The sequence below is a fragment of the Jaculus jaculus genome, chromosome 11 (genome assembly GCF_020740685.1).
Source record: "Jaculus jaculus isolate mJacJac1 chromosome 11, mJacJac1.mat.Y.cur, whole genome shotgun sequence".
Classification (NCBI taxonomy): Eukaryota; Metazoa; Chordata; class Mammalia; order Rodentia; family Dipodidae; genus Jaculus; species Jaculus jaculus.
The window spans coordinates 108556130-108579007 of NC_059112.1; the positions used below are offsets into that span (position 1 = coordinate 108556130).

Sequence of the window (22878 nt, forward strand, 5' to 3'; positions counted from 1 at the left end):
GTTTTTGTGGTGCTGGGGATCGAACCCAGAGCCTCATTCCTATTAGGGAGGCACTGTACCAACTGAGATACATCCCCAGCCTCTGAAGCTTTTTAAGATGCCCAACTCAGTTTATTAATGCTGCTGCAGGAACAGGACCAAGTAAAGACTAAACTATCAGTTTCACACTTAAATTCTGATTTTTCAACACATAATAGAAACCTCTGTCTGTAGTCACCACCACCTTCTCCCTCTGCCTGTGAGTCCTGAACTCTATCATGCCCCAGAGGAATCATTCAGGAAGAACAGCTTGACAAACATCATTATCTACCAAAAGAGGCTTTCTTGGACCATAATCCAACATTGTTTCAGGCCATGACACTTCATTCATCTAAATGTGTACCCATCTTTCTCAAGAAACTGAAATAATAAGAAACAACCTATGGTGGGAATGACAACATACCGAAAAAATCTATTTTGACTTTTCTCTAAAGTAACTGCTGTTACGTCATTTCCACTGAACTTATTAACAAAGACTTCCAGATACTACAAAAAAAAAAAATTGATTACAGATCAAAGCACTGAAAACAAGGAGTCTTTTTTTTAACATGACTTCTAAGCAAGTACAGGACAGTGTGCTCAAACATGCCAAGTCCTTTCATCTCAATGTCAAGTTACAATATACTCTTGAATCCCCAACGCAGCACAATGTCATGGCACTGAAAACACATTCAAATAGAACATGTATGTTCACTGCACTCTGGCCACCAAGGAACTAGAGATGTGAATAAGATGTTTTATTTACTTTACAGTGTTCAAATAATCTCCTAGAAGTGAGAAAATCATTTCTAGCTATGGCAAGAATGCCCTGAAACATACAAGGTATTACACATAACAGTGATTCTGAAAATACTAAGAATCACTGATTCAAAAATGCCCTGGAAGCTGCAGTACAAACCACAATGCCTAAGGGAAACTGTTAATTTAACCAAAGGCAATGTCATCAAAACTAATGATCCACACTTAGCTGATAGTACTAAGTTAATGAAGTGACAGTCCTTAGCATTTAGAGATCAGTTTTAAACACTGAAGGGAAACGGCAGCAACAGCTGCTCTATACTTAAGGCTGATTAACAGTTTAACAAGGGGCCAAACAGTCTAGCGCCTTTCTCTCTGTCACCATGTAGGCACTCCTGTAATCACTGCTACCACAAGGAAACCACCTGAGCCTAAGACATGTGCTCTGTGTGTTTACACGTATGTTAACCAGTGACTTTTCAAGATTTTCAGAATACTAAGATGATCTCCACATCAGTTACTTGTTAGTTACTAATGCTCAATGCTGGTGTGCCACACAAAAGCACACAGCATGGGAAAGAAGCTTAAAAACAGAGAATAGAAGAGGAAATATTCCTAAAAATGAAGCCTGCTGGGTAAAGCTTATACTGTTTCCTTCCTCAGGATGAGAGAGCTTGAGAAAAACTTCCATATTCACTGCCAACTCACTAAGGATTCTTGGGCATCAAGCTTCATGTGGTGCAGAACCAATGCCAATCTGCCCAAACCACTTCCAGGAAAGCCCAGCAACACTGTGTCACCATACCTGAGCCAGCTCCTTAACGCGCTTCTCCAGGGGTGTTGGCAGGCCTTCAGGGAGGGAGGAGGGCTGCCTGAATTCCTGGTCCAATCCCACCCCAAGGGAATCACTTTCATCATCCATGTCTTGGAAGGGGCTTCCTTCTGGAGACTCACTGAGCAAATGCTCCAAGTCCAAATCCGTCAATGAGTCCATGGCAGTGGCAGCCTGGAGCAAGTCATTGTCAGAAGTGGAGCCAAAGAGTGAGAGCAAGGGGTCAGAGGCACCCTCCAATTCCCTCAGGCCCTGAGCCTCTGTCGAGGACATAGTTACAGGCTTATGCTCCTCCTCCCTCTTTTTCTGAGCCTCCTTCTCCTTCTGAAATTTCTTTAGCATCTCTTTAACACTTAATGCTCCAGAATACTTCTTCTTCTTCTTTTCCTTACTTGCGTTGAGGGCAGTGAAACTGTAAACAAGAGGGAAAATGGTCACGTAGGCTGTAGGGCCCTCCACAGGAAACTCAAGAGACCTTCACCCTTGCTCCCAGGAAAGGGTCTCCATGGAAGACTGTCAGTCCCCCTGATATCATGCCTGCCTCTTTTCAGCATAAGGAGCTTGTTCTTGATGAACCAAATCTTAAGGGTGAATACAAGTTAGTAACACACTGTCATATAATGCTAAATATTGGGTGTTGTCTTTCTTTTTAAAATATTTTATCTTTATTTATTTGAGAGAGATGGGGGGAGAGAATGGGGCAGGCCAGGGCCTCCAGGTACTGGAAATGAATTCCAGATGTGTGTGCCACCTTGTGCATCTGGCTTACATGGGTCCTGGAGAACTGAACCTGGGTCCTTTGGCTTTGCAGGCAAGTACCTTCCATCTCTCCAGCCCATCTTTGTTCTTTGAAAATGTTTTTAAAATTTATTTGCAAGCAGAAAAAGAATGAGAATGGGAGCACCTATATCTCCTATTGCTGCAAACAAACTCCAGATACATGTACCACCCTATGCATCTGGCTCTATGTGGGCACTGAGAAATTGAACCTGTGCTGTCAGGTCTAACAAGTAAGCGCCTTTAACTACTGAGTCACCTCTCCAGCCCTCTTGTATTTTTATATGTATTTGTGTGGTATATGTATGGGACACATAAACTCCAAATGCATGAATGACTTTTTATGTCTGGCTTGCAAAAGGTTGCAAAAAAAAAAAGTGGGGGAGCAAGAAAAGTATTTCAAGGAAGAAAGCAAGAGTGCAGAGAACAGCAGCAACCTGAAAGCAGCTGGGGAAAGACTAAGTAAAAAGGAAGCATGACCACAGAAGACAAAGTAAACTATCAGACAGAAGTGAGACAGAGAAGAGTACTGAGAGAACAACGAACATCAGTAGTCACATGATGACAGAATAACTGCCAGCAATGACAGGGGAGGAAAGGGCTGGCTATGTGACACACAGAAATGTGCATGGTCCTTTTGGAGGCAGGAGGTGCAGAGAGAGCAAGGTCAAGCCCTCAGTCCCTTCTGAAGTGGCATGTGTAGGTAGCTAGCTCTTGGGTGTCCTGCCTTCACTTTTTTTGTTGTTGTTGTTTATTTTTATTTATTTGAGAGTGACAGACAGAGAGAAAGAGTTAGAAAGAGAGAGATAGAGAGAGAGAGAGAATGGGCACGCCAGGGCCTCCAGCCACTGCCAATGAACTCCAGACGCGTGCGCCCCCTGTGCATCTGGCTAACGTGGGTCCTGGGGAATCGAACCTCGAACTGGGGTCCTTAGGCTTCACAGGCAAGCGCTTAACCGCTAAGCCATCTCTCCAACCCATTCACAAGACTTTTATCCTAGTGAAAAGCTGTTGCATCTCACCCAGCTTTGGAAAACTTGGACTTTTTTGATTTCTTCTCCTTGTCATAAGTGTCATCTTTTTTCTTCTTCTTTATCTTCTCACCACCTTCCTTCAATTTCCGCTTCTGAGAATTAAAAACAATATACAGTTCCCTAACTCAGGAAGCAAGTGTACTACACAGCACTGGTCTTGCTTTGCCCAGGGCACTACTTGAAACCTGTCTTATTTCCTTCATAAACAAAAAAGCTCTCTCTCAAAGAAGTCCTTGGGTCACAAACCCATAGCATTCCTACCAACTGCCCCTACTGGAGACAACCAGAATGAAGACCACAGCAGCCATTCTGAAACCTGATTTACAATGGGCTGCAGGTGGGCCCTTTCTCTCATTTGAAACAACAGGCAGTGGCAAGCAGACCTCCAAATATGCTTAGCTTAAGGCTAAATGCTTTTCAGTATGTGACAGCCCTGGGAAACGAAATCTTCTGTACGTCAACCAAGGGTATCAGCAAGGATGGGTCACACTCTTCTTGCTCCATTCCCTCACTGTTCTCCTCTCCCTGAACCTACAAGACATAACCCTGCTGTTTTCTGTAACATCCTATGAAGTGGAGACAATGACTAAGGGCTGACCAAGGGCCCTCAGATTCCTTTCCTCTAGCCTCCTGAGCCACCCTAAGCTATCACAAAATCTGGAATTACCATTGATCTCAAAAAATCACATCAAAAAGAATTCTGGAAATCCAAAAACAAGCATGTTCTAACCTTTGGGGATTTTTTCTTCTTTTCTTTAATGAAGTCATCCTCAGATTCTGATGCTTGTCTAAACTGCAGGGTTCCCGAATTGATGTAAAATCCTCCATACTTTGTGGTCAGAGATGCAGGAACAAGTTCATCATACTGAAGGGGAAAACACACCATCAACTCCAGTTCTGGTTCTATGGTCCACAGATGCAAAGTGCAACTCAGAAGAGGTACTATGAATTTCATTCTTCAGAAAGCATGCTGACATCCTCCTCCCAATCACCAATGTATGAAAAACTAGGCATCATAGCAAGAAAAGGCCAAAATTGTCAGATAAAAGAACCAAGGCCTGGTCCAGGAAGCTTCCACTCATGTCAGCGTTGATGTGCTAAACAGTATGCTGTGCCACTCCAACCCACTTCCCAACCACTGTCTGTATCACACCTTCATTATCACTCACCGCCTCAGAGTTATCGATGAAAGAATCTGATTCATCATAACCATACCCCATATCAATCAAATCCTGTATTCGGTCTTTTCTACGTTTCTTTCCACCCTGAAATTTAAAAGCAAGAGGTGCTATGCTTTTTACAAGTATACTGAATTTAATACTTCTCTGAGCTTCATCAACTAGTGATTAAAAGTTGTAAAGTACTAAATAGTCCCTCTCTTATGCACAAACCACAAAACCTCATTCCCTAAAGACCTTCATGAAATTTTTTTATTTTTATTTATTTATGTGAGAGAGAAAAAATGGACACACCAGGGACTGCAAATGAACTCCAGATGCATACACCACTTTGTGCATCTGGCTTATGTGGGTACTGGGGAATCGAGCCTCAAACTGGGGTCCTTAGGCTTCGCAGGCAAGCACTTAACCACTAAGCCATCTCTCCAGCCCCCTATAATTTTTTAAATAAATTTTTTTTTAATATTTAATTCCTTTGAGAGAGAGAAGGAGAGGTAGATAGAAAGAGAGAATGAGTGCTCCAATGCCTCCAGGTACTTCAAACGAACTCCAAACACATGCACCCCCTTATGCATCTGGTTTGCATGGGTCCTGGGGAATCGAGCCAGGTTCCTTTGGCTTTGCAGGCAAACACCTTAACTGCTAAGTCATTTCCCCAGCCCCTAAAAAAATTTGTATAACACACAGAGAGAATTGGTGTACCAGGGCCTCTAGCCACTGCAATCCAACTCCAGACATGTGCCACCTTGTGCACATGCATGACCTTGTGCATCTGGTTTACACGGGTTCTGGAGAGTTGAACCTGGGTTCTTAGGCAAGTGCCTTAACTGCTAAGCCATCTCTCCAGCCCAAGACCTTTAAAAGTAGAGTGTATTCATAGCTACACAGAATGGCCAAAAACAAGCTGGGCGTGGCAGCACACGCCTTTAATCCTAGCACTCAGGGGGCAGATGTTTGTGGATTGCAGTGAATTCAAGGCCACCCTGAAACTACAGAGTGAATTCCAGGTCAGCCTGGGCTAGAGCGAGAACTTACCTTGGAAAAAAAAAAAAAAAAACAAGGCCTAAAACAAGTATGAATTAAATCTCTGTAACAAAATACATCCCATTTAACTCACAATAGCTCCTACCATACACGTTTCTAAACCTCAATGCATCTACCTCCCATCCAAGGGAGTTGCTATCTTGCCCTACAAAGAAATCTTACATATTTTTCTTCAAATTTCCGTGCAAGGGCCTCCACTTTATGCCTTTCCTTTTCTTCATCATTGAAAGGATCCAAGACATCTTTTTTCTGTAAAGAGATCATTCCATAAAAAATAAGTCACAAAAAAGTGTTACTGTTCTGATCATAGAAAACTTGATTGACTATTCAACACCTAAAAATTTCATAATATCCAAGCTGGGCATGGTGGTACACATCTTTAATCCCAGAACTCAGGAGGCAGAGGTAGGAGGATCACCGTGAGTTTGAGGCCACCCTAAGACTACATAGTGAATTCCAGGTCAGCCTGGACTAGAGTGAGACCCTACCTCGGGGGGGGGGGGGGGGGGGAGAGGAGGAAAGCAAAAGGTAAAATGGGACATGGTGGTGCACACCTTTAATTCCAGCACTCAGGAGGCTAAGGTAGGAGGCTCCCTATGAGTTTAAGGCAAGCCTGAGACTACATAGTGAATTCCAGGTCAGCCTGGGCTAAAGTGAGATTCTACCTTGAAAAATCATGTGTATGCATATGTACATGTGAATGTATATATATAAAATATTATATACACACACACATATATACATATATATATTTATACATATACAAATGAAGTTGGGCATGGTGGTGCATACCTTTAGTACCAGCACTTGGGTGGCAGAGGTAGGAGAATCACTGTGAGTTCAAGACCACCCTGAGATTACAAAGTGAATTCCAGGTCAGCCTGGGCTAGAGTGAAACCCTACCTTGGGGGTGGGAAGGAGAAGAAAACATTCTAAAGGGGCTAGAAAGATTGCTCAGTGGTTAAGAGCACTTCCTGTGCAAGCATGAGAGATGAAGATGACCTGAGATCACTCAAGTTAGATACCCAGGACCCCCATGAACAACTGGGCATGTCCACTTGCAATTGTAACCCCAGCCCTATAGATAGAGACTCAAGAAGAGGTGGGGGCAAGATCTGAGATGAGTATGAGACTCCAGCTCAAATAAGAATGGGTGGAAGTAGCCAGGCGTGGTGGCACATGCCTTTAATCCCAGCATTCAGGAGGCAGAGGTAAGAAGATCACAGTGAGTTTGAGGCCACTCTGAGACTACACAGTGAATTCCAGGTCAGCCTAAGCTACAGCGAGACCCTACCTCAGAAAACCAAAAAAAAAAAAAAAAAAAAAGGACAGAAAAGCTATGGAGTAGGACACCTGACCTTCTGCTCCAGTTAACTCATGGGGCACTGCATAGGCATATATACACACACATACCACATTACACACACAAAAAAATGAAAAACTCTAAGGAGGGATCCATATACTTCAAGTTTCCAAAATAATTATTAATAATAGTTAACCTACTGACTATAACACAAGTTCTTGAATCATTCTGCCTTTAGAAAAGTGATATAAAGAGTCTGAACATTCACATTTTTTCAGTATTTTTTATTTATTTGAGTCTGGGTAGGGACACACCAGAGCCTCCAGCTGCTGCATATTCCACATGTATTTTCTACTTTGTACATCTGGCTTAACATGGGTGCTGGGGATTTGAACCCAGGGCCATAAGGTTTTGCAAGAAAGTACCTTTAAATGCTAAGACATCTCTCCAGTACCAAGTCTGGAGATTTAACTCAGTGGTAGAGTGCTTGCCTAGCAAGTACAAGACCCAAGGCAGGAAAAAGAAAAAGGGAAAAGCACAAGAGAACTAAAAAACACACCTTCAAAATCTTACCATTGCTTCTCGTTCTCCAACCCCAATACTCATTTCAAATATTCTTATGTAGTCTTCCAAAGTTCCTACTCTATAAGCTTATTTTTACTTTTTATTCCCCTGCAAGCTAGGGTTTCACTCTAGCTCAGGCTGACTTGAAATTCACTATGCAGTCTCAGGGTGGCCTCAATCTCACAGCGATCCTCCTACCTCTGCCACCGAGTGTTGGGATTAAAGGCATGCACCACCACGCCTGGCTTTATTTTTAATTTGTTAAATTATTTTATCTGTTTATGGGATGGAAGAGGCAAGTAGAGAGAGAAAATGGGCGTGCCAGGGCCTCCAGCCACTGCAAATGAATTCCAGATGTGGGTACTTAGGAACCAAACCTGGGTCCTTAGGCTTCACGGCAAGTGCCTTAACTACTAAGCCATCTCTCCAGCTCCTTTTTACTTTTTGCTTTGTTTTGAGATAAGGTCTCACTCTAGTCCAGGCTGACCTGGAATTCACTATGTAGTCTCAGGGTGGCCTTGAACTCATGGCAATCCTCCTACCTCTGCCTCCCAAGTGCTGGGATTAAAGGCATGCACCACCATACCCAGCTCCTATTTACATTTTAATCAAGCACTTTTTCTTTTTTTCTTTTATTTATTTATTTATTTATTTGAAAGCGACAGACACAGAGAGAAAGACAGATAGAGGGAGAGAGAGAATGGGCGCGCCAGGGCTTCCAGCCTCTGCAAACGAACTCCAGACACGTGCGCCCCCTTGTGCATCTGGCTAACGTGGGACCTGGGGAACCAAGCCTCAAACCGGGGTCCTTAGGCTTCACAGGCAAGCACTTAACCACTAAGCCATCTCTCCAGCCCACAAGCACTTTTTCTATAGCTAGGCCTTATGAAGCTTCTTGGGCAAAAAAAAAATTAATCTGAATTAAGTCTTATACCAAATATACTAAGACTTCCAAGTACACCAAAAACTGAAAAACTGGATGCTCATTTGAAAAACAAAACTCTTGGCCAGGTGTGGTGGGACAGGAGTATAATCCCAGCATTGGGAGGCTGAGGCAGCATAGAGTTCTAGATCAGCCTGGGCTACATAAAGAGGGCCTGTCTCCAAAAACAAACAAAAAAGAAAGAAACAAATTACACTTACTCCTATTTCTGTCTACCAGAATTCAACTACCAATAAAAAAAAAAAAAAATCAGTTTTAGTCTGGAGAAATGGCTTAGCAGTTAAGGCACTTGCCTGCAAAGTCAAAGGACCATGGTTCAATTCCCCAGGACCCACATAAGCCAGATGCACAAGGTGGTACATGCATCTGGAGTTTGTTTGCAGCAGCTAGAGGTCCTGGCATGCCCATTCTCCCCCCCTTTTTTTTTCTCTTTTTCTCTCAAATAAGTAAGTAAATAAATTTTTAAAAATCAGTTGTGGGGGCTAGAGAGATGGCTCATCAGTTAAGGTGCTTGCTTGCAAAGCCTAATGACCCAGGTTTGGTTCCCCAGTCCCACGTAAGGCCAGATGCACAAAGTGGCACATGCATCTGGCATTTGTGGTTAGAGGCCCTGGTGTGGCTTTTTATTCTCTGTTGTTGCTTGAAGATAAATTAAAAAAAAATTTTTTTTAATCAGTTGCGTGGCCTAGAGAGATGGCTTAGTGGTTAAGGCATTTGCCTGAAAAGCCAACAGACCCAGGTTCAATTCCCCAGGACCCACATTAGCCAGATGCACAAGGGGGCACACGCATCTGGAGTTCATTTGCAGTGGCTGGAGGCCCTGGTGCACCCATTCTCTCTCTCTCCCTCCCTTTTTCTGTCAAATAAACAAATAAAAATTTTTAAAAATCAGTTGTGTAACTTATAGTAGCTTCTAATATTTCTACAATGATCACATACAACTTGAGCAGCTAAATTAACCAAAAATCCCACCAATTTTGAGCACTACAGGATTCAATGTGAACTCACTGCCTCAAAAACACATCTTCCTATAAGTATTATTTCCTGAATGAAGGTCCAGCTCTGTCCAAACACAGCATACTGGATGTTAAGCATGCCCCAGCTGAAGCTCTGGGGTTTCTATTTGTAGCTGACTTAATAGCATTAACCACATTGTAACTTGAGCTACTAATGTTCCTAGAATTCTCCTAACATTTCTACAAGTTCCCATGAAGATGAGACATCTTCCCCATCTTTATATAATCTTACATATAGTCCTCACTATATATGGGACATAGCCTAGATGAATCAATGTACAAATGATTCAGATTATACTGAGCAAGACCTCAAGCATAAGTACACTTTATAACTTCAGAGCAGACCCACACGACTCAGGAGTTCTAAAAGGTAAGTCCAGGAGTGTATGGCCTGAAACTAGATCCAAATTTCTCTGTATATGTTTCCATGTATTTTTCTGCAACGATGAAAGTAATGTGAACTCCCCCTAAAAAGTGAGGTCAGCACTGGAGTTTTAATTTCAGTTGTCTTACCATTTGGTTTGAGCCCATAAACTTGTTAACCAACTCCTTTTAATATTTTTATTTATTTACTTGGGAGAAAGAAAGAGGTGGGGGTGGGAGAGAATGGGTGTACCAGGGCCTCCAGCCACCACAAACAACTCCAGATGCGTGTACCACCTTGTGTATCTGACTTACATGGGTCCTGGGGAAATCGAACTAAGGTCCTTTGGCTTTTCAGGCAAACACCTTAACTGCTTAAGCCATCTCTCCAGTCCCGTGTTAACCAACTCCTGATACTGTCTCTTCTTTTCAAGAAAGAAGGTAACATATCTATTTTGCAAAAGGAATGATAAACAGACATGAAATTATTTCTCATCCTGTTTACTGACCCTTATACAGAATGGCATGACCCTTGCTATAGATTCACTGGCTTCCATTTCACCAATCAGATCTCAATCAAGAAAACACATTTTGCCAGGAGTGGGCACACACTTGTAATCCCAGCATTCAGGAAGCACAAGACTGAAACCAGCCCAGCCGAGTCTACATAGTGAGACCCTGTCTCAACACCTGCCCTTCACAAAAAAAAAAAAAAAAAGTTAGCTGGGTGCGGTGGTACTTGCCCATAATTTCAGCACTCAAAAGAAAGGTAGGCAAGGACTGGGAGTTTAGGGTCATCCTCAGCTGGTCAGCCTGGTATACATGAGACCCTTCCTCAAAAAAAAAAAAAAAAAAAAAAAACCACCACAAATAGGGCTGGAGAGATGGCTTAGCACTTAAGGTGCTTGCCTGGAAAGGCTAACAACTTGAGTTTGACTCCCCATTACCCACATAAAGGCAGATGCACAAAGTGGTACATACATCTATCTCCCTTTATGCCCAATGGCAAGACCAATAAACCTTGTGCTTGCTTCAGATCACTGACTTGATCTTGGGGCAGCCTAAGCATCCCTAGCCTTGCTTCCCTATTATGAAAGCCCATGTGCACATGCTGACACCTTCATGTTAAGTATGTGGAGGGACTCCGAGGACCCTGTAATGTACCTTGTCTCCAGTTGGAAGGCCTTTCACTTTCCCTCGTATATTCTTCACCAGCTCTGGGTAGAAGAACTCAGGACAGCGTTTGTGATCTGGTTCAAAGAGGGTTAGTGTAATCCGAACAGCAGCTGCAGCTGGCTCACAGTCCTGATGCTGCTCTGCTCCCCCAACCTCCTCTTTCCTGGACTTCTTCAAAAATGCGGGATTCAGAGAACCGGGGAGAGAGGTGAACTGGACCCTGTGGGGCTCCGACATGGCTACCAACAAGTCTCAGCAGGTGTCACTGCATGGTTTCTGTAACAGTGAAAAGAAAGGCCAAGTCAACCCAACATGACAAAAAGAAACATTTTCCTGCTCAGTTACACAGATTTAAGTTCAAAAGAACTTTACCACCTAGCAGAATCCATTAATAAATTTATTATAATTGCTATTTATTGCTTTTTTCCATTTAAGAAATTCATTGTAGATATAAGTTTTTATAACTATTTGAAATCACCCCAAATCACATGATTCAAGTCAAAAACCTATCAACTTTCACGGCACATTTTAATACTTTGAATTAAAAGTCCACGTTTATTCTTTTAAAAATATGGTGCATGGGCTAGAAAGATGGCTCAGCAGTTTATGTACTTGCCTGCAAAGTCTAAGGACCAGATTCAATTCCACAGTACCACATAAAGCCAGATGCACTAAGTGACACATACATCTGGAATTCAACTGCAGTGGCAGGAAACCCTGGCACACACATACTCACTCTCTCTGCCTGCCTCTTTCTCTCTCTCTAAATAAAATTTAAAAGAATATATAATCTAGGTATGGTGGCACACTCCTTTAATTCCAGCACTTGGGAGACAGAGGTAAGAGGACTGCCCTGAGTTTGAGGCCAGCCTGGGACTACACAGTGAATTCCAGGTCAGTCTGGGTTACAGTGAGAACCTAATCTCATCAAAAACAAAATAAATAAATAAATAAATAACCCTAGGGCTGGAGAAATGGCTCAGCAGCAAAAGGTGCTTACTTGCAAAGTCTGATGGACCTGATTTGATTCCCCAATAATCACATAAAGCCAGATGCACTAAGTAGCACGTGTCAGGAGTTTGTTTGCAGTGAAAGGAGGTCCTGTTGCTCCCATACTCTCTGTGTGTGCTTCTCTATTTTATTTTATTAAAAAAAAATAAACTAGGGGCTGGAGAGATGGCTTAGCAGTTAAGATGCTTGCCCACAAAGCCAAAGGGCCCAAGTTTGATTCCCCAGGACCCACATAAGCCAGATGTACAAGGTGACATATGTTTCTGGAGTTCATTTGCAGTGGCTGAAGGCCCTGGCATATCCATTCTCTCTCTCAAATAAATAAAAGAATTTTAACGAAAAATTAAAAATAAAATAAAGCTAGGTTCTTTGACCATATGACTCCTATTTGTTATACCTAGAAAGTTTTGTTTTGTTTTTTTGAGGTAGGGTCTCATTCTAGTTCAGGCTGTCCTGGAATTCACTGTGTAGTCTCAGGGTGGTCTTGAACTCACGATGATCCTCCTACCTCTGCCTCCCGAGTGCTGGGATTAAAGGCATGCACCATCATGCTCGGCTTTAGGAAGCCTTTTGTAAACCAGATCCTAGAGAATTCACCTCTATGCTCTTTTATATATTTCTTTCAAAACTTTTATGTATTTATTTATTGGAACTACAGAGAGAAGCAGAGAAGCCTCACAAGGGCCTCTTGGCCACTGCAAATGAACCCCAGACTCATGCCTCCTTGTGCATCTGGCTTTAAGTGGGATCTGGGGAATCAATCCTGGGTCCTTTGGCTTTGTAAGCAAGCACCTTAACTGCTAAAGCCAACTCTCCAGCCCTATAGGCATATTTCTTATATTTAGCTCTTTCACTCAAACTTACTATGCTCTTAACTTGGTTTCTCCCTAGCACCAATCATTAAATAAACTTCCTTTACACTGTTAATTTAGTATATACCATAGGAGCACCTCAAGCAGTAAGTTCTATTTCTGAAAGTCATTTACTACGTTAATCTACTTCTTAAGATATATTTTAAAATCAATACCACAGTGTTTTTTAAATGTTTTTCAGCCGATTGTGGTACTGCATGCCTTTAATCCAAGCACTTGGGAGGCAGAGGTAGGATTACTGTGAGTTGAGGCCACCCTAAGACTACATAGTGAATTCCAAGTCAGCCTGGATAAGAGTGAGCCTACCTTGAAAGACCAAAAAAAAAAAAAAAAAGGATAATTATGGGGCTGGAAAGATTGCTCAGTGGTTAAGGCACTAAAGCCTAAGGACCTGTGTTCAATTTTTCAATACCCAAGTAATGAATGCCAGATGTACAAGGTGGCACGTGCATGTGCAGTTTATTTTCTTTCTCAAATAAATAAATTTTAAAAAGATAAAATGAGTTTCATGACACATTTTAATATCTTGTATGAAAAGTTCACTTTTAAGCCAGGCGTGGTGATGCATGCCTTTAATCCCAGCACTTGGGAGGCAGAGGTAGGATTGTCATGGTTGGAGGCCACCCTGAGACTATATAATAAATTCTAGGTCAACCTGGGCCAGAGTGAGACTTTACCTCGAAAAGCCAAAAATAACTAAATAAATAAAAATTCACCTTTACTCTTTTAAAAAAACAATAATTGGCTTTTCAGGTCTGTTTATTTCAAATCAATTTTAGTATCATTTTGTCAAGTTCCCCTCAAAATGTCACTGCACACTACTTGCAGATTACTCACAAATACAAATGAATTCAGAAATATTTGTATATATTCACATATATGTATACATATTAGTATATCCAATGGTTTATTCTTCTCATCAGCATCAGAAAGTGACTTGAAAGCCAGGCGTGGTGGCGCACACCTTTAATCCCAGCACTCGGGAGGCAGAGGTAGGAGGATCACCGTGAATGTGAGGCCACCCTGTGAGACTCCATAGTGAATTCCAGGTCAGCCTGGGCTAGAGTGAGACCCTACCTCGAAAACAAAACAAAAAAAAAAAAAAAAAAGTGACTTGAGGGCTGGAGAGATGGCTCAGTGGTTAAAAGCACTTGCTTGCAAAGCCTGACAGCCTAGGTTCAATTTACTAGTACCCATATAAAATTAAGCCAGATGCACAAAGTGGTGCATGCATCTGCAGTTCATTTGCACAGGCAAGAGGCCCTGGTGCACATAATTCATATTCTCTCTTGCTCTCTGAAACAAATAAAGAAAAACAAAGAAAGTGACTTGGCTGGGCATGGTGGCACATGCCTTTAATCCCAGGATTTGGGAGGCATAAGTTTGAAGCCAGCCTGAGATATAGACCTTACCTGGAAAAAACAAGAAGAAAAAAAATAAACGAAATACTTATCAGACTGGGTAGATGGCTCGGTGGTTAAAGGCTCTTGCTTACAAAGAGTCCAGGTTCAACTCCCCAGTATTCATGTAAAGCTAAATGCACAATGTCATGCATGTGGTCCTGACTTGCACATTCTAATACATAAAAAATATTTTTTAAGTTAAAAAGAAAAATATGATTATGCAAAATTCATTGGCCTAGATGGGGTGGTACACACCTTTTAAACCCAGCACTAGGAGGCAGAGGTAGGAGGATCACTGTGAGTTCGAGCCCACCCTGAGACTAAACAGTGAATCCCAGCCTGGACTAGAATAAGATTGTACCTCAGGAAAGAAAAAAAAAAAAAGCCAGCCATGGTGGCGCACGACTTTAATCCTAGCACTGGGAGGCAGAGGATTCCACTGCGAGTCCGAGGCCACCCTGAGAGTCCATAGAGAATTCCAGGTCAGCCTGGGCTAGAGTGAGACCCTACCTCGAAATACCAAAAAAAAAAAAAAAAAAAATTATTGGCCTTTGTATCTAGGGCAGCCCCAGAAACTGTGTATGCTTTTGTTACTGTAGGTATTTTCTTTCTAACCACTCTCATTTCAAAATGGTTACTGATGAAACAGAAAACTTATGTGTGCTAACTTTATCACTGATCCCATCAATGAGTTCTTAGTTTTCTTTTTCAAAACATAAGGTACTCTCTCATCCATAGAAAATAGAATTTTGTCTACTATTTCCTACAAAGTCATACTGATTGATTTTTGTTTCCTGTCTTATTGCATTGGCTAGAGTTTCCAATAGACAGTCAACAATGTATCTATATTCCTTACTTCAACAGGAATGTTTCCAGGTCCAGTGAAAAGATTCCTGTCTTTTTAAACAAGTCGCTACAACAGTTGTCACTGTAGCGAACATTCAAAATTACTAAGTTAGGAGCACGTGTTGTCTTAAGTTTTGTTTTGTTTTGCAATGTTACATTGTAAACGGTCAGCATGTCTTTAAAAGCGCGCGCACGCTCACACACAAACACACACACACACAGAGTAAAAGACAGTTCCTGCAACTAATAATGCTACAGGGAAGCTGATTTCCAAAGAAGAACCAGGCTGCAGGCCAACCAGCCCAGAAGGCTCAACGTCCCCCACCGGTGCGCCACCCAAGCCTCAGCACAGCACAGGGCCCGAGGGAAGCGGGTCGTGGACGTGCCGCCTTCCCGAGCAGTCAGCGACTCGGGCAAAGTCCGACTTCCCAAGTCCTGACTTGAACTCTGTGGGGTCTGTAACTGGGAGGAGCGGGACTTTGGGCCAAACGTCACGCTTTCCACCTCCCTGCAGGAAGCGTGGTGGTCCCCCTCCCCACGACGCTGTCACCGGTCTTCCGGCTGTCACAACTTCTCACCAAGTGTCAGTGTGTGCAGCGGGGCGACCGCGGGGGCCACACGCAGACAAGCACACGCACCTTTGTCCCCAGCGCCGACGCGGGCTGCAGACGTCGCCCCGCGGCGGTCCTCATGACGGCCCCGGACCCCGGATGACGCCGCGCGCCTAGCGGCCGGCTTCCCAGCCCGGCGGGCGGCGGGCGGGCGGCGAGCCCGTGCCGGGGCCCATGGCCGGGTCCCCGCGCGGGGGAGGGGAAGGGGTGGTGGAGGGAGCCTCGTCAGCCGCGCCGAGCCGGGAGGAAACGGGAGCGGGTGGGGGGGGGGGTTGCCAAGTCCAGGTCCAGAGAAGCAAGTCCCCGGCAGGGCGGCCCTGGGCCCGAGCCGAGCGTCGGGCGCTGCTCCGGAAGCCGGCGGTCGGGGCGCGCTCGCTCTTCCGAAGCGGAAGGCTGGCGCGGACCCGGGGCGCGGACCCCGGCGGGGGGATGGGGGGAGACCTCGCGGCCCGCACGGACCCGGATGGACGCGGGCTTCCAGGCCGCGCCGAGGTCCCTCAGAGGAACCAGACGGGCTCCGGGGACGCCTCACAGGCTCAGCAATAGCCCGGGGCCCGCGCCCGACTAACGGCCGTAACGGAAACGCCGAGAAAGGAAAGGAAGCTGAGTCCGGAGCTCTTAGGACGGGTCGAGTCACGAGGCAGGCTCTTTTCCGTGCTCGGCCAGACGCACAGTCGCCGCCGCCGCCGCCTCGGACAGCGGACGCTTCGTTGTCACGAGCCGGAGGGAGGGGTGCGAGGGGGGAAGAGGGAGCCGGGAGTCTCTGGGGCTCCGGCGCGCCGAGATCGCGGTGCTGGAGTCACGTGCGGCTCGCTTGGCCAATCAGCGCTGGCGGGCGCGGTGACGTCACGCCATCGGCGTGACTGATGACAGCCGGCCTCCGTCACGTGGCCGGAGCCACTCCAATGGGCGGCGCCCGAGCGACCTGAAGCTCCCGGCTGCCCGTGCGGCGGCGGTGGTTGGGTGGTAAGATGGCGGCGGTGAGCCTGCGGCTCGGCGACTTGGTGTGGTGAGTCTCCCCGAGCGGGGCGCGCTGGCGCCCGGAGAGGTGCTTTCTCGGGGCGGCCTGACGGGTGTGGGACTCGCGGCCCGTTCGGAGCTGCTTCGCTTGCACGCTCCCGGCCACGGAAAACAAAAAAAAATAAATAAATAAAACGGGAAGACCCTGGTGCCGGCGCGGCGGGCGACGCGGGGCGGAAGGGGCCGTCCGGCCCCCGGGGGGGGACTGTAGGCCGAGCGGGGCCGCGGCCGTCTCGGAGGAAGGCTACGCTCCGGACCCGAGCGCCGGCGGCCCCCGCGGACGCGGCCCCCCGCATCACGCGGCTTCCGAGGCCGCCGGGGGCTGGGCAGTGGGGGAGAGTCCCCGGGGTCCCCCGAGGGTCGTCGGGCAGCGGCAGAGCCGCGGAAGCCGCGGGGCCACCTCCCGGGCGCGGGGCCGTCGGCTGCCGCGTTCCGATGGAAGCGACGTGTGTCCAGGCTCCGCTGGGAGTGTCGAAGCCCGACTGCCGGCGCTGCCCGGTGGAGCGGGGGCGGGGGGGCTTCTTTGCCACCAACCGACGGCTTAGCAGGTGCCCACTGCCTTTCGGGAATCTCTTCCTGTGTCCCGGACAGCCCCCCGAATCCCGCCTTGGTCCTTGTCGCTTTCTTCTCTGCGTACTTTGTTTGCAGACCTGAGGAAGGCTTCCATTAGCATTTGTCAAAAGCAGAGGGCAGGGCGACTGGTGAATGAAACCCGATTTAGGGGAAGCCTGTGTTTACGGAAGGAACTGCCCCCAAACCTGTCGCTGGGAGGCTCCTGACGAATGGCTCTGAACGGTTTGGTTATTCTGTCTTCCTTTTCGGTGGGAGAAAGTACAAACCTCCTGCGCATACGCACACAGTTTTGCATTCCCCGGCTTAGGGTCCTGTGGAAGGCCGATTAAGAAGTCCGGTTCGCCAGCTTTTCTATTCTTGAGAGTGCCAGCGGAGATTTAGGAGTATAAATTGCATGCTGAGTGGGTTGAAGGAGATGGACTGGCTTTTCCAGGACATGTTCTGACTCTTTGTATTTTCTTTAGGGGGAAACTCGGCCGGTATCCTCCCTGGCCGGGAAAGGTGAGTGTCTTGCTACTCAAGGAAGACATCTGAAGTTGAGTTTGAGGACTCAGGGTTAAACTGGGCTTTTTCAAGTAACACTCAGATTTTTTTTTTTTTTTGTCTCTTTCTGGTAGTATGTCAGCTTAGAAAAGGTAACATAAACATAAACATAAACCAGATCACCTAATTTGCAGTAATCATATACTTCTTGAATCAGAGATGGTTTATGAATTAGTTGGTTTAAACCCTGGAAATTAATTAAAATTTGAATGTAGATATATATGTTCAAATCCAACAAAAAGAGGAGAAAATAAATTCTCCAGGAAGAGAGAGATCTAAATGTAGGTTAGTGAAAACCCAAAGTATTTTTGTCCCAACTAAGTTTAAATCTTCCCCTTACCATATGTGCTGCCCCAGTACATCATTACAGAAGTTGGCATTCCAGACTTTTCATGAGGTGATAGCTTTCCAAATGTTCTGGTTTTATATTCTCCCTAAGAACCCAGGAAATGTCTTTCGGCTTTTTACAATATGGTGTTTTTTGTGCCTGGGCTGTCCTTTATTTTTCTTATTTCTTATCTCATTTCCCCTCTTTAAAAAAAAATTGTTTTACTGTCTTAACTCTGTCTGTACCGAAAGTATCTTGAGAATGTTCTTTGCATTTCTTCACTGATAACATCATATGGAGAGGTTGCTGTTTGTTGTAAGTTCTTGAATAACAGGTGCTTTTGTATTAAAAGGGATATTGTATCTTCTGAACACTGTGCTACATGTTAGCTACAGGGACTCTCTGGAATATTTGCACATTTCTACACATCTCAGTGGAAAAGTGCCAATATGGACTGAGAAGTATGAAATCCTCAGTCATTTTCATATTGCTTTTCTTTTTTCTTTTAAATATTTTTACTTATTTACTTGACAGAGAAAGAGAGAGAAAGAAATGGGTGTGTCAGGGCCTCCAGCCACTTCAGATGCTGCGCCCCCTTGTGCATCTGGCTGACATGGGTCCTGGGGAATCGAACCTAGGTCCTTTGGCTTTACAGGCAAACAGCTTAACCCTAAGCCATCCCTCCAGCCCTCTTTTTTTCTTTTAAACCTTCCCCCCCTCCTTCCAGCTCACTTAGAGCTATGGAAGATTACTTTTCTGGTAGGTATGATCTTTAAACTCCTTTTTCTTTTCACCTTTCATTCTCCAGATAGTTAACCCACCCAAGGACTTGAAGAAGCCACGTGGAAAGAAATGCTTCTTTGTAAAGTTTTTTGGAACAGAAGATCAGTGAGTATTATTCTCTGAGAGTTTGTTGCCTTTGTGGATTTCCAAGTCAGCTGCTGTGGGAACATTGTAAGGGTTGTTAGCTGTTACTTCTTGTGTGTAAGAATGGCACATCACTCTGGCTTCAGGTCAAAATAAAAGGTGTACTTCTTATTTGGCAGAAATAATTCTGGTATGAATTAGAGTCTCTCACTTTAAAAATTCTTTTTTTTTTTTTTTTTTGATTTTTTGTTTGTTTATTTGAGAGAGAGAGAGAGAAAGGGCATACCAGGGTCTCCAGCCACTGCAAACAAACTCCAGATGCATACACAACCTTATGCATCTGGCTTACGTGGGTCCTGGGGAATCAAACTTGGGTTCTTTGGCTTTGCAGGCAAGTGCTTTAACTGTTAAGCCATCTCTCTGGCCCTTAAGTTTTTATTTTTAATTTCTTTTTGTGGTCCTGGAAATGGAACCCAGAACCTTGCCCATGCTAGATAGGCCCTGTCACACTGAGCTATATATCCCCAGCTGATTCTCTTTCACTGACCGTGGTCTATTCATGACTGATATATTTATCTTATTAAAAATAATCATTTAAGGGCTGGAGAGATGGTTTAGCAGTTAAGAGCTTGCCTGTGAAGCCTAAGGACCCCAGTTCGAGCCTCAATTTCCCAGGACCCATGTTAGCCAGATGCACAAGGGGGCACACGTGTCTGGAGTTCATTTGCAGTGGCTGGAGGCCCTGACGCACCCATTCTCTCTCTCTATCTGCCTCTTTCTCTCTCTGTCTGTCACTCTCAAATAAATAAATAAAAATGAAAAAAAAAAATTTTAAGTAATCATTTAAGAGCTGGAGGGATGGCTTGGTGGTTAAAGCATTTGCCTGTAAAGCCAAAGGACCTCAGTTCTATTCCCCAGGACCCATGTTAGCCAGATGCACAAGGGGGTGCACATGTCTGGAGTTTGTTTGCAGTGACTGGGAACCCTGGTATGCCCATTCTCCCTCCCTCCCTCCCTCTCCCTCTCTCCCTCTTTCTCTGTCAAATTAGTAAATAAGAATAAAATATTTTTTTAAAGTAATCATTTAATTCTCTTTTGACCTTTTTGGTTTTTTCAAAGCAAGGTCTTAGTCTAGCCCAGGCTGACCTGGAATTCACTCTATAGCCCCAGGCCAGCCTTGAAACTCACAGCAATTCTCCTACCTAAGACTCCATAGTACTGTGAGTAAAGGCATGCACCACTGCACCTGCCTTCTCTTTTTTTTTTTTTTTGTTTTTGTTTTTGTTTTTCGAAGTAGGGTCTCACTCGAGCCCAGGCTGACCCGAAATTCACTATGTAGTCTCATGGTGGCCTCGATCTCATGGTGATCCTCCTACCTCTGCCTCCCAAGTGCTGCAATTAAAGGCGTGTGCCACCATGCCTGGCTGAATGTTTATTTTTATTTATTAGAGACAGAGAGAATGGGCACACCAGGGCCTCTGGAAACAAACCCCAGATGTATGCACCACCTTGTACATCTGGCTTACATGGGACCTGAAGGATCCAACCTGGATCCTTAGGCTTCGCAGGCAAGTGCCTTAACTGCTAAGCCATCTCTCCAGCCTATATCATTCATATATATTTGTATGTATATATTTAATTCTGGATATATATGTATGTATGCATGCATGCATGCATGTGTATATATAGATATATGCATATACGTATGTATTTAATTCTGAAAGATCAGATGAATAAAGTAGGCTCCCTGTGTACAGGAACTGCTAGACCAGGACACAGGAAATGGAAGTTGAATGAACTCAACCACTCAGCCCACACTGGCACACCCAGTGATAAAGGATGTGCTCCAGGTGCTGGTTGGGATAGTAGTGAAGGTGAGATTCTGACTAACAAGCTCTCTGGAGTGGAGTAAGCAAGTGTAGACAGGGCAACTGCTAGGTATATCTTTAAGCCTCTTGCCTCCCTTGATGGAGTTCCACATTAAAAAACAAATAAATAGGCTGGAGAGGTGGCTTAGCAGTTAAGTGCTTGCCTGTGAAGCCTATGGACCCCGGTTTGAGGCTCTATTACCCAGGATTCACGTTAGCCAGATGCACAAGGGGCACATGCATCTGGAGTTCGTTTGCAGTGGCTGGTGGCCCTGGCATGCCCATTCTGTCTCTCTGCCTCTTTCTCTCTGTCTGTCACTCTCAAATAAATAAACAAAAAAAATTTTTTTAAATAAATAAATAAAAGGCCAAGCATGGTGGAGCACGCCTTTAATCCCAGCTCAACAGAGGCAGAAGTAGGAGGATCACTGTGAGCTCAAGGCCACCCTGAGACTACATAGTGAATTCCAGGTCAGCCTGGGCTAGAATGAAACCCTACCTCGAAAAACCAAAAAAAAAAAAAGCTATTTAAGGGCTGGGGATGTAGCCCCAGTAGCAGAGTGCTTAGACTTCATGAGGCGGGTTGCCCTCAGTGCTGAGGCTGGTTTTCTTTAGTGTCTTTACATCATTGGTGGTGATTTCTAGATCGGCTGGTACCAGGAAGGTACTCAAGGAAAGAGCTCTGGATCTGTTACACCCCCCCCCCCAACCTCCATTCAGATACTGCTTCTGCCTGCTGTCTGGTCTTGGCAAACTGGTTTCGCTTTCTAAGCTACCATTTTCTCAGCCACATTAAGGGAAGGATTGCCACCTTCATAGTTACAAATGTAAGAGGGAATGTGTACTTGAAAGGAAGGTGCAAGGAAATTGTCCTTATGTCGTTAAGAATGGATTATGTGAGACAATGCATTGCTCCATTTTTATGTGAAAACACTGTCTTACCAGGAATCTTATGTGTAGTGCAGTTCATGTTTCTAGGAGGATGAGATAGTCAAGATCCAGAGAAGGGGCCTGTCTGGTAACTCTTTAACATGGGAAAGCACAGATTGAAAAGGACATGATGAGAACGTTTGAGCAGCTCCTGGCCTGCAGGAGTAATGCAGGGGCACGAGTGGAATGTGTGACTGTGTTCAAGACCTGCACTAGGACTCCTCTCTGAAGTACCACAGGTGGGTGTTTAGAGCTGAGAACTACTACTTGAAGGGAAAAGCTCTAAGTGACTATGGAAGATGCTGGAATTTACTCATCTTTAAGGCTAACATCAGGGACAGAGTGGATATGATCCTGGACCATCCTGAACTCGGGGCTCTGGTAGTGACTGGACCCTGGCCCAGATGGGTGGAGCCTGACCAATGAGGACATTCCTGTATTCCCAAGGAATGAACGTGGATTCAAAGATACTCCATTACAAAATGACAAAGGGCTTATCGGAAAAAAAGGTGTGTCTTTTTATATTATCAAGGGCCTTTATTAAAGAGTACAAAGGTTGAGCTGGGCGTGGTGGCGCACGCCTTTAATCCCAGCACTCTGGAGGCAGAGGTAGGAGGATTGCCATGAGTTCAAGGCCACCCTGAAATGACAGAGTTAATTCCAGGTCAGCCTGGACCAGAGTGAGACCCTACCTCAAAAAAAAAAAAAAAAAAAAAAAAACAAAGGTTAGCCCCTTTACTAAGACATATGACAATGCCAAAGTTTTAGATACCTGAGTTTTTTCCCCCTCCCCCCCTTTAATCCCAGCACTCGGGAGGCAGAGGTAGGAGGATTGCTGTGAGTTCAAGGCTACCCCGAGACGACACAGTGAATTCCAGGTCAGCCTGGGCTGGAGAAAGACCCTACCTGGAAAAAACAAAAAATAGGAAGACAAAGAGATGGTCAGGGATGGAGAGAAGGCTTAGCAGCTATAGGCACTTACTTGTAAAGCTTAAGGTC

The 22878-nt window shown here is 44.9% G+C and overlaps 2 protein-coding genes across 4 annotated transcripts in view; one reads left to right on the plus strand and one right to left on the minus strand.

Moving 5' to 3' along the window:
• Nucleotides 1-15872, minus strand: part of Ubn1 (ubinuclein 1) — a 35936-nt gene extending 20064 nt beyond the window's left edge. For both annotated transcript variants that reach the window (XM_045130263.1, XM_045130262.1), the window contains exons 1-7: nucleotides 15778-15872; nucleotides 10996-11283; nucleotides 5805-5891; nucleotides 4590-4685; nucleotides 4151-4285; nucleotides 3409-3512; nucleotides 1583-2021 (exon numbers count right to left, since the gene is read on the minus strand). In XM_045130263.1, the coding sequence (XP_044986198.1) occupies nucleotides 1583-2021; nucleotides 3409-3512; nucleotides 4151-4285; nucleotides 4590-4685; nucleotides 5805-5891; nucleotides 10996-11244 (1110 nt within the window). In that variant the 5' untranslated portion in view covers nucleotides 11245-11283; nucleotides 15778-15872. The remainder of the gene's footprint in view (nucleotides 1-1582; nucleotides 2022-3408; nucleotides 3513-4150; nucleotides 4286-4589; nucleotides 4686-5804; nucleotides 5892-10995; nucleotides 11284-15777) is intronic.
• Nucleotides 15873-16658: 786 nt separating this feature from the next.
• Nucleotides 16659-22878, plus strand: part of Glyr1 (glyoxylate reductase 1 homolog) — a 42747-nt gene continuing 36527 nt past the window's right edge. The window contains exons 1-3 of one of the 2 annotated variants that reach the window (XM_045161755.1): nucleotides 16659-16759; nucleotides 17808-17844; nucleotides 19023-19102. In XM_045161755.1, the coding sequence (XP_045017690.1) occupies nucleotides 16722-16759; nucleotides 17808-17844; nucleotides 19023-19102 (155 nt within the window). In that variant the 5' untranslated portion in view covers nucleotides 16659-16721. The remainder of the gene's footprint in view (nucleotides 16760-17807; nucleotides 17845-19022; nucleotides 19103-22878) is intronic. The other variant, XM_045161756.1, reaches the window with a different exon arrangement.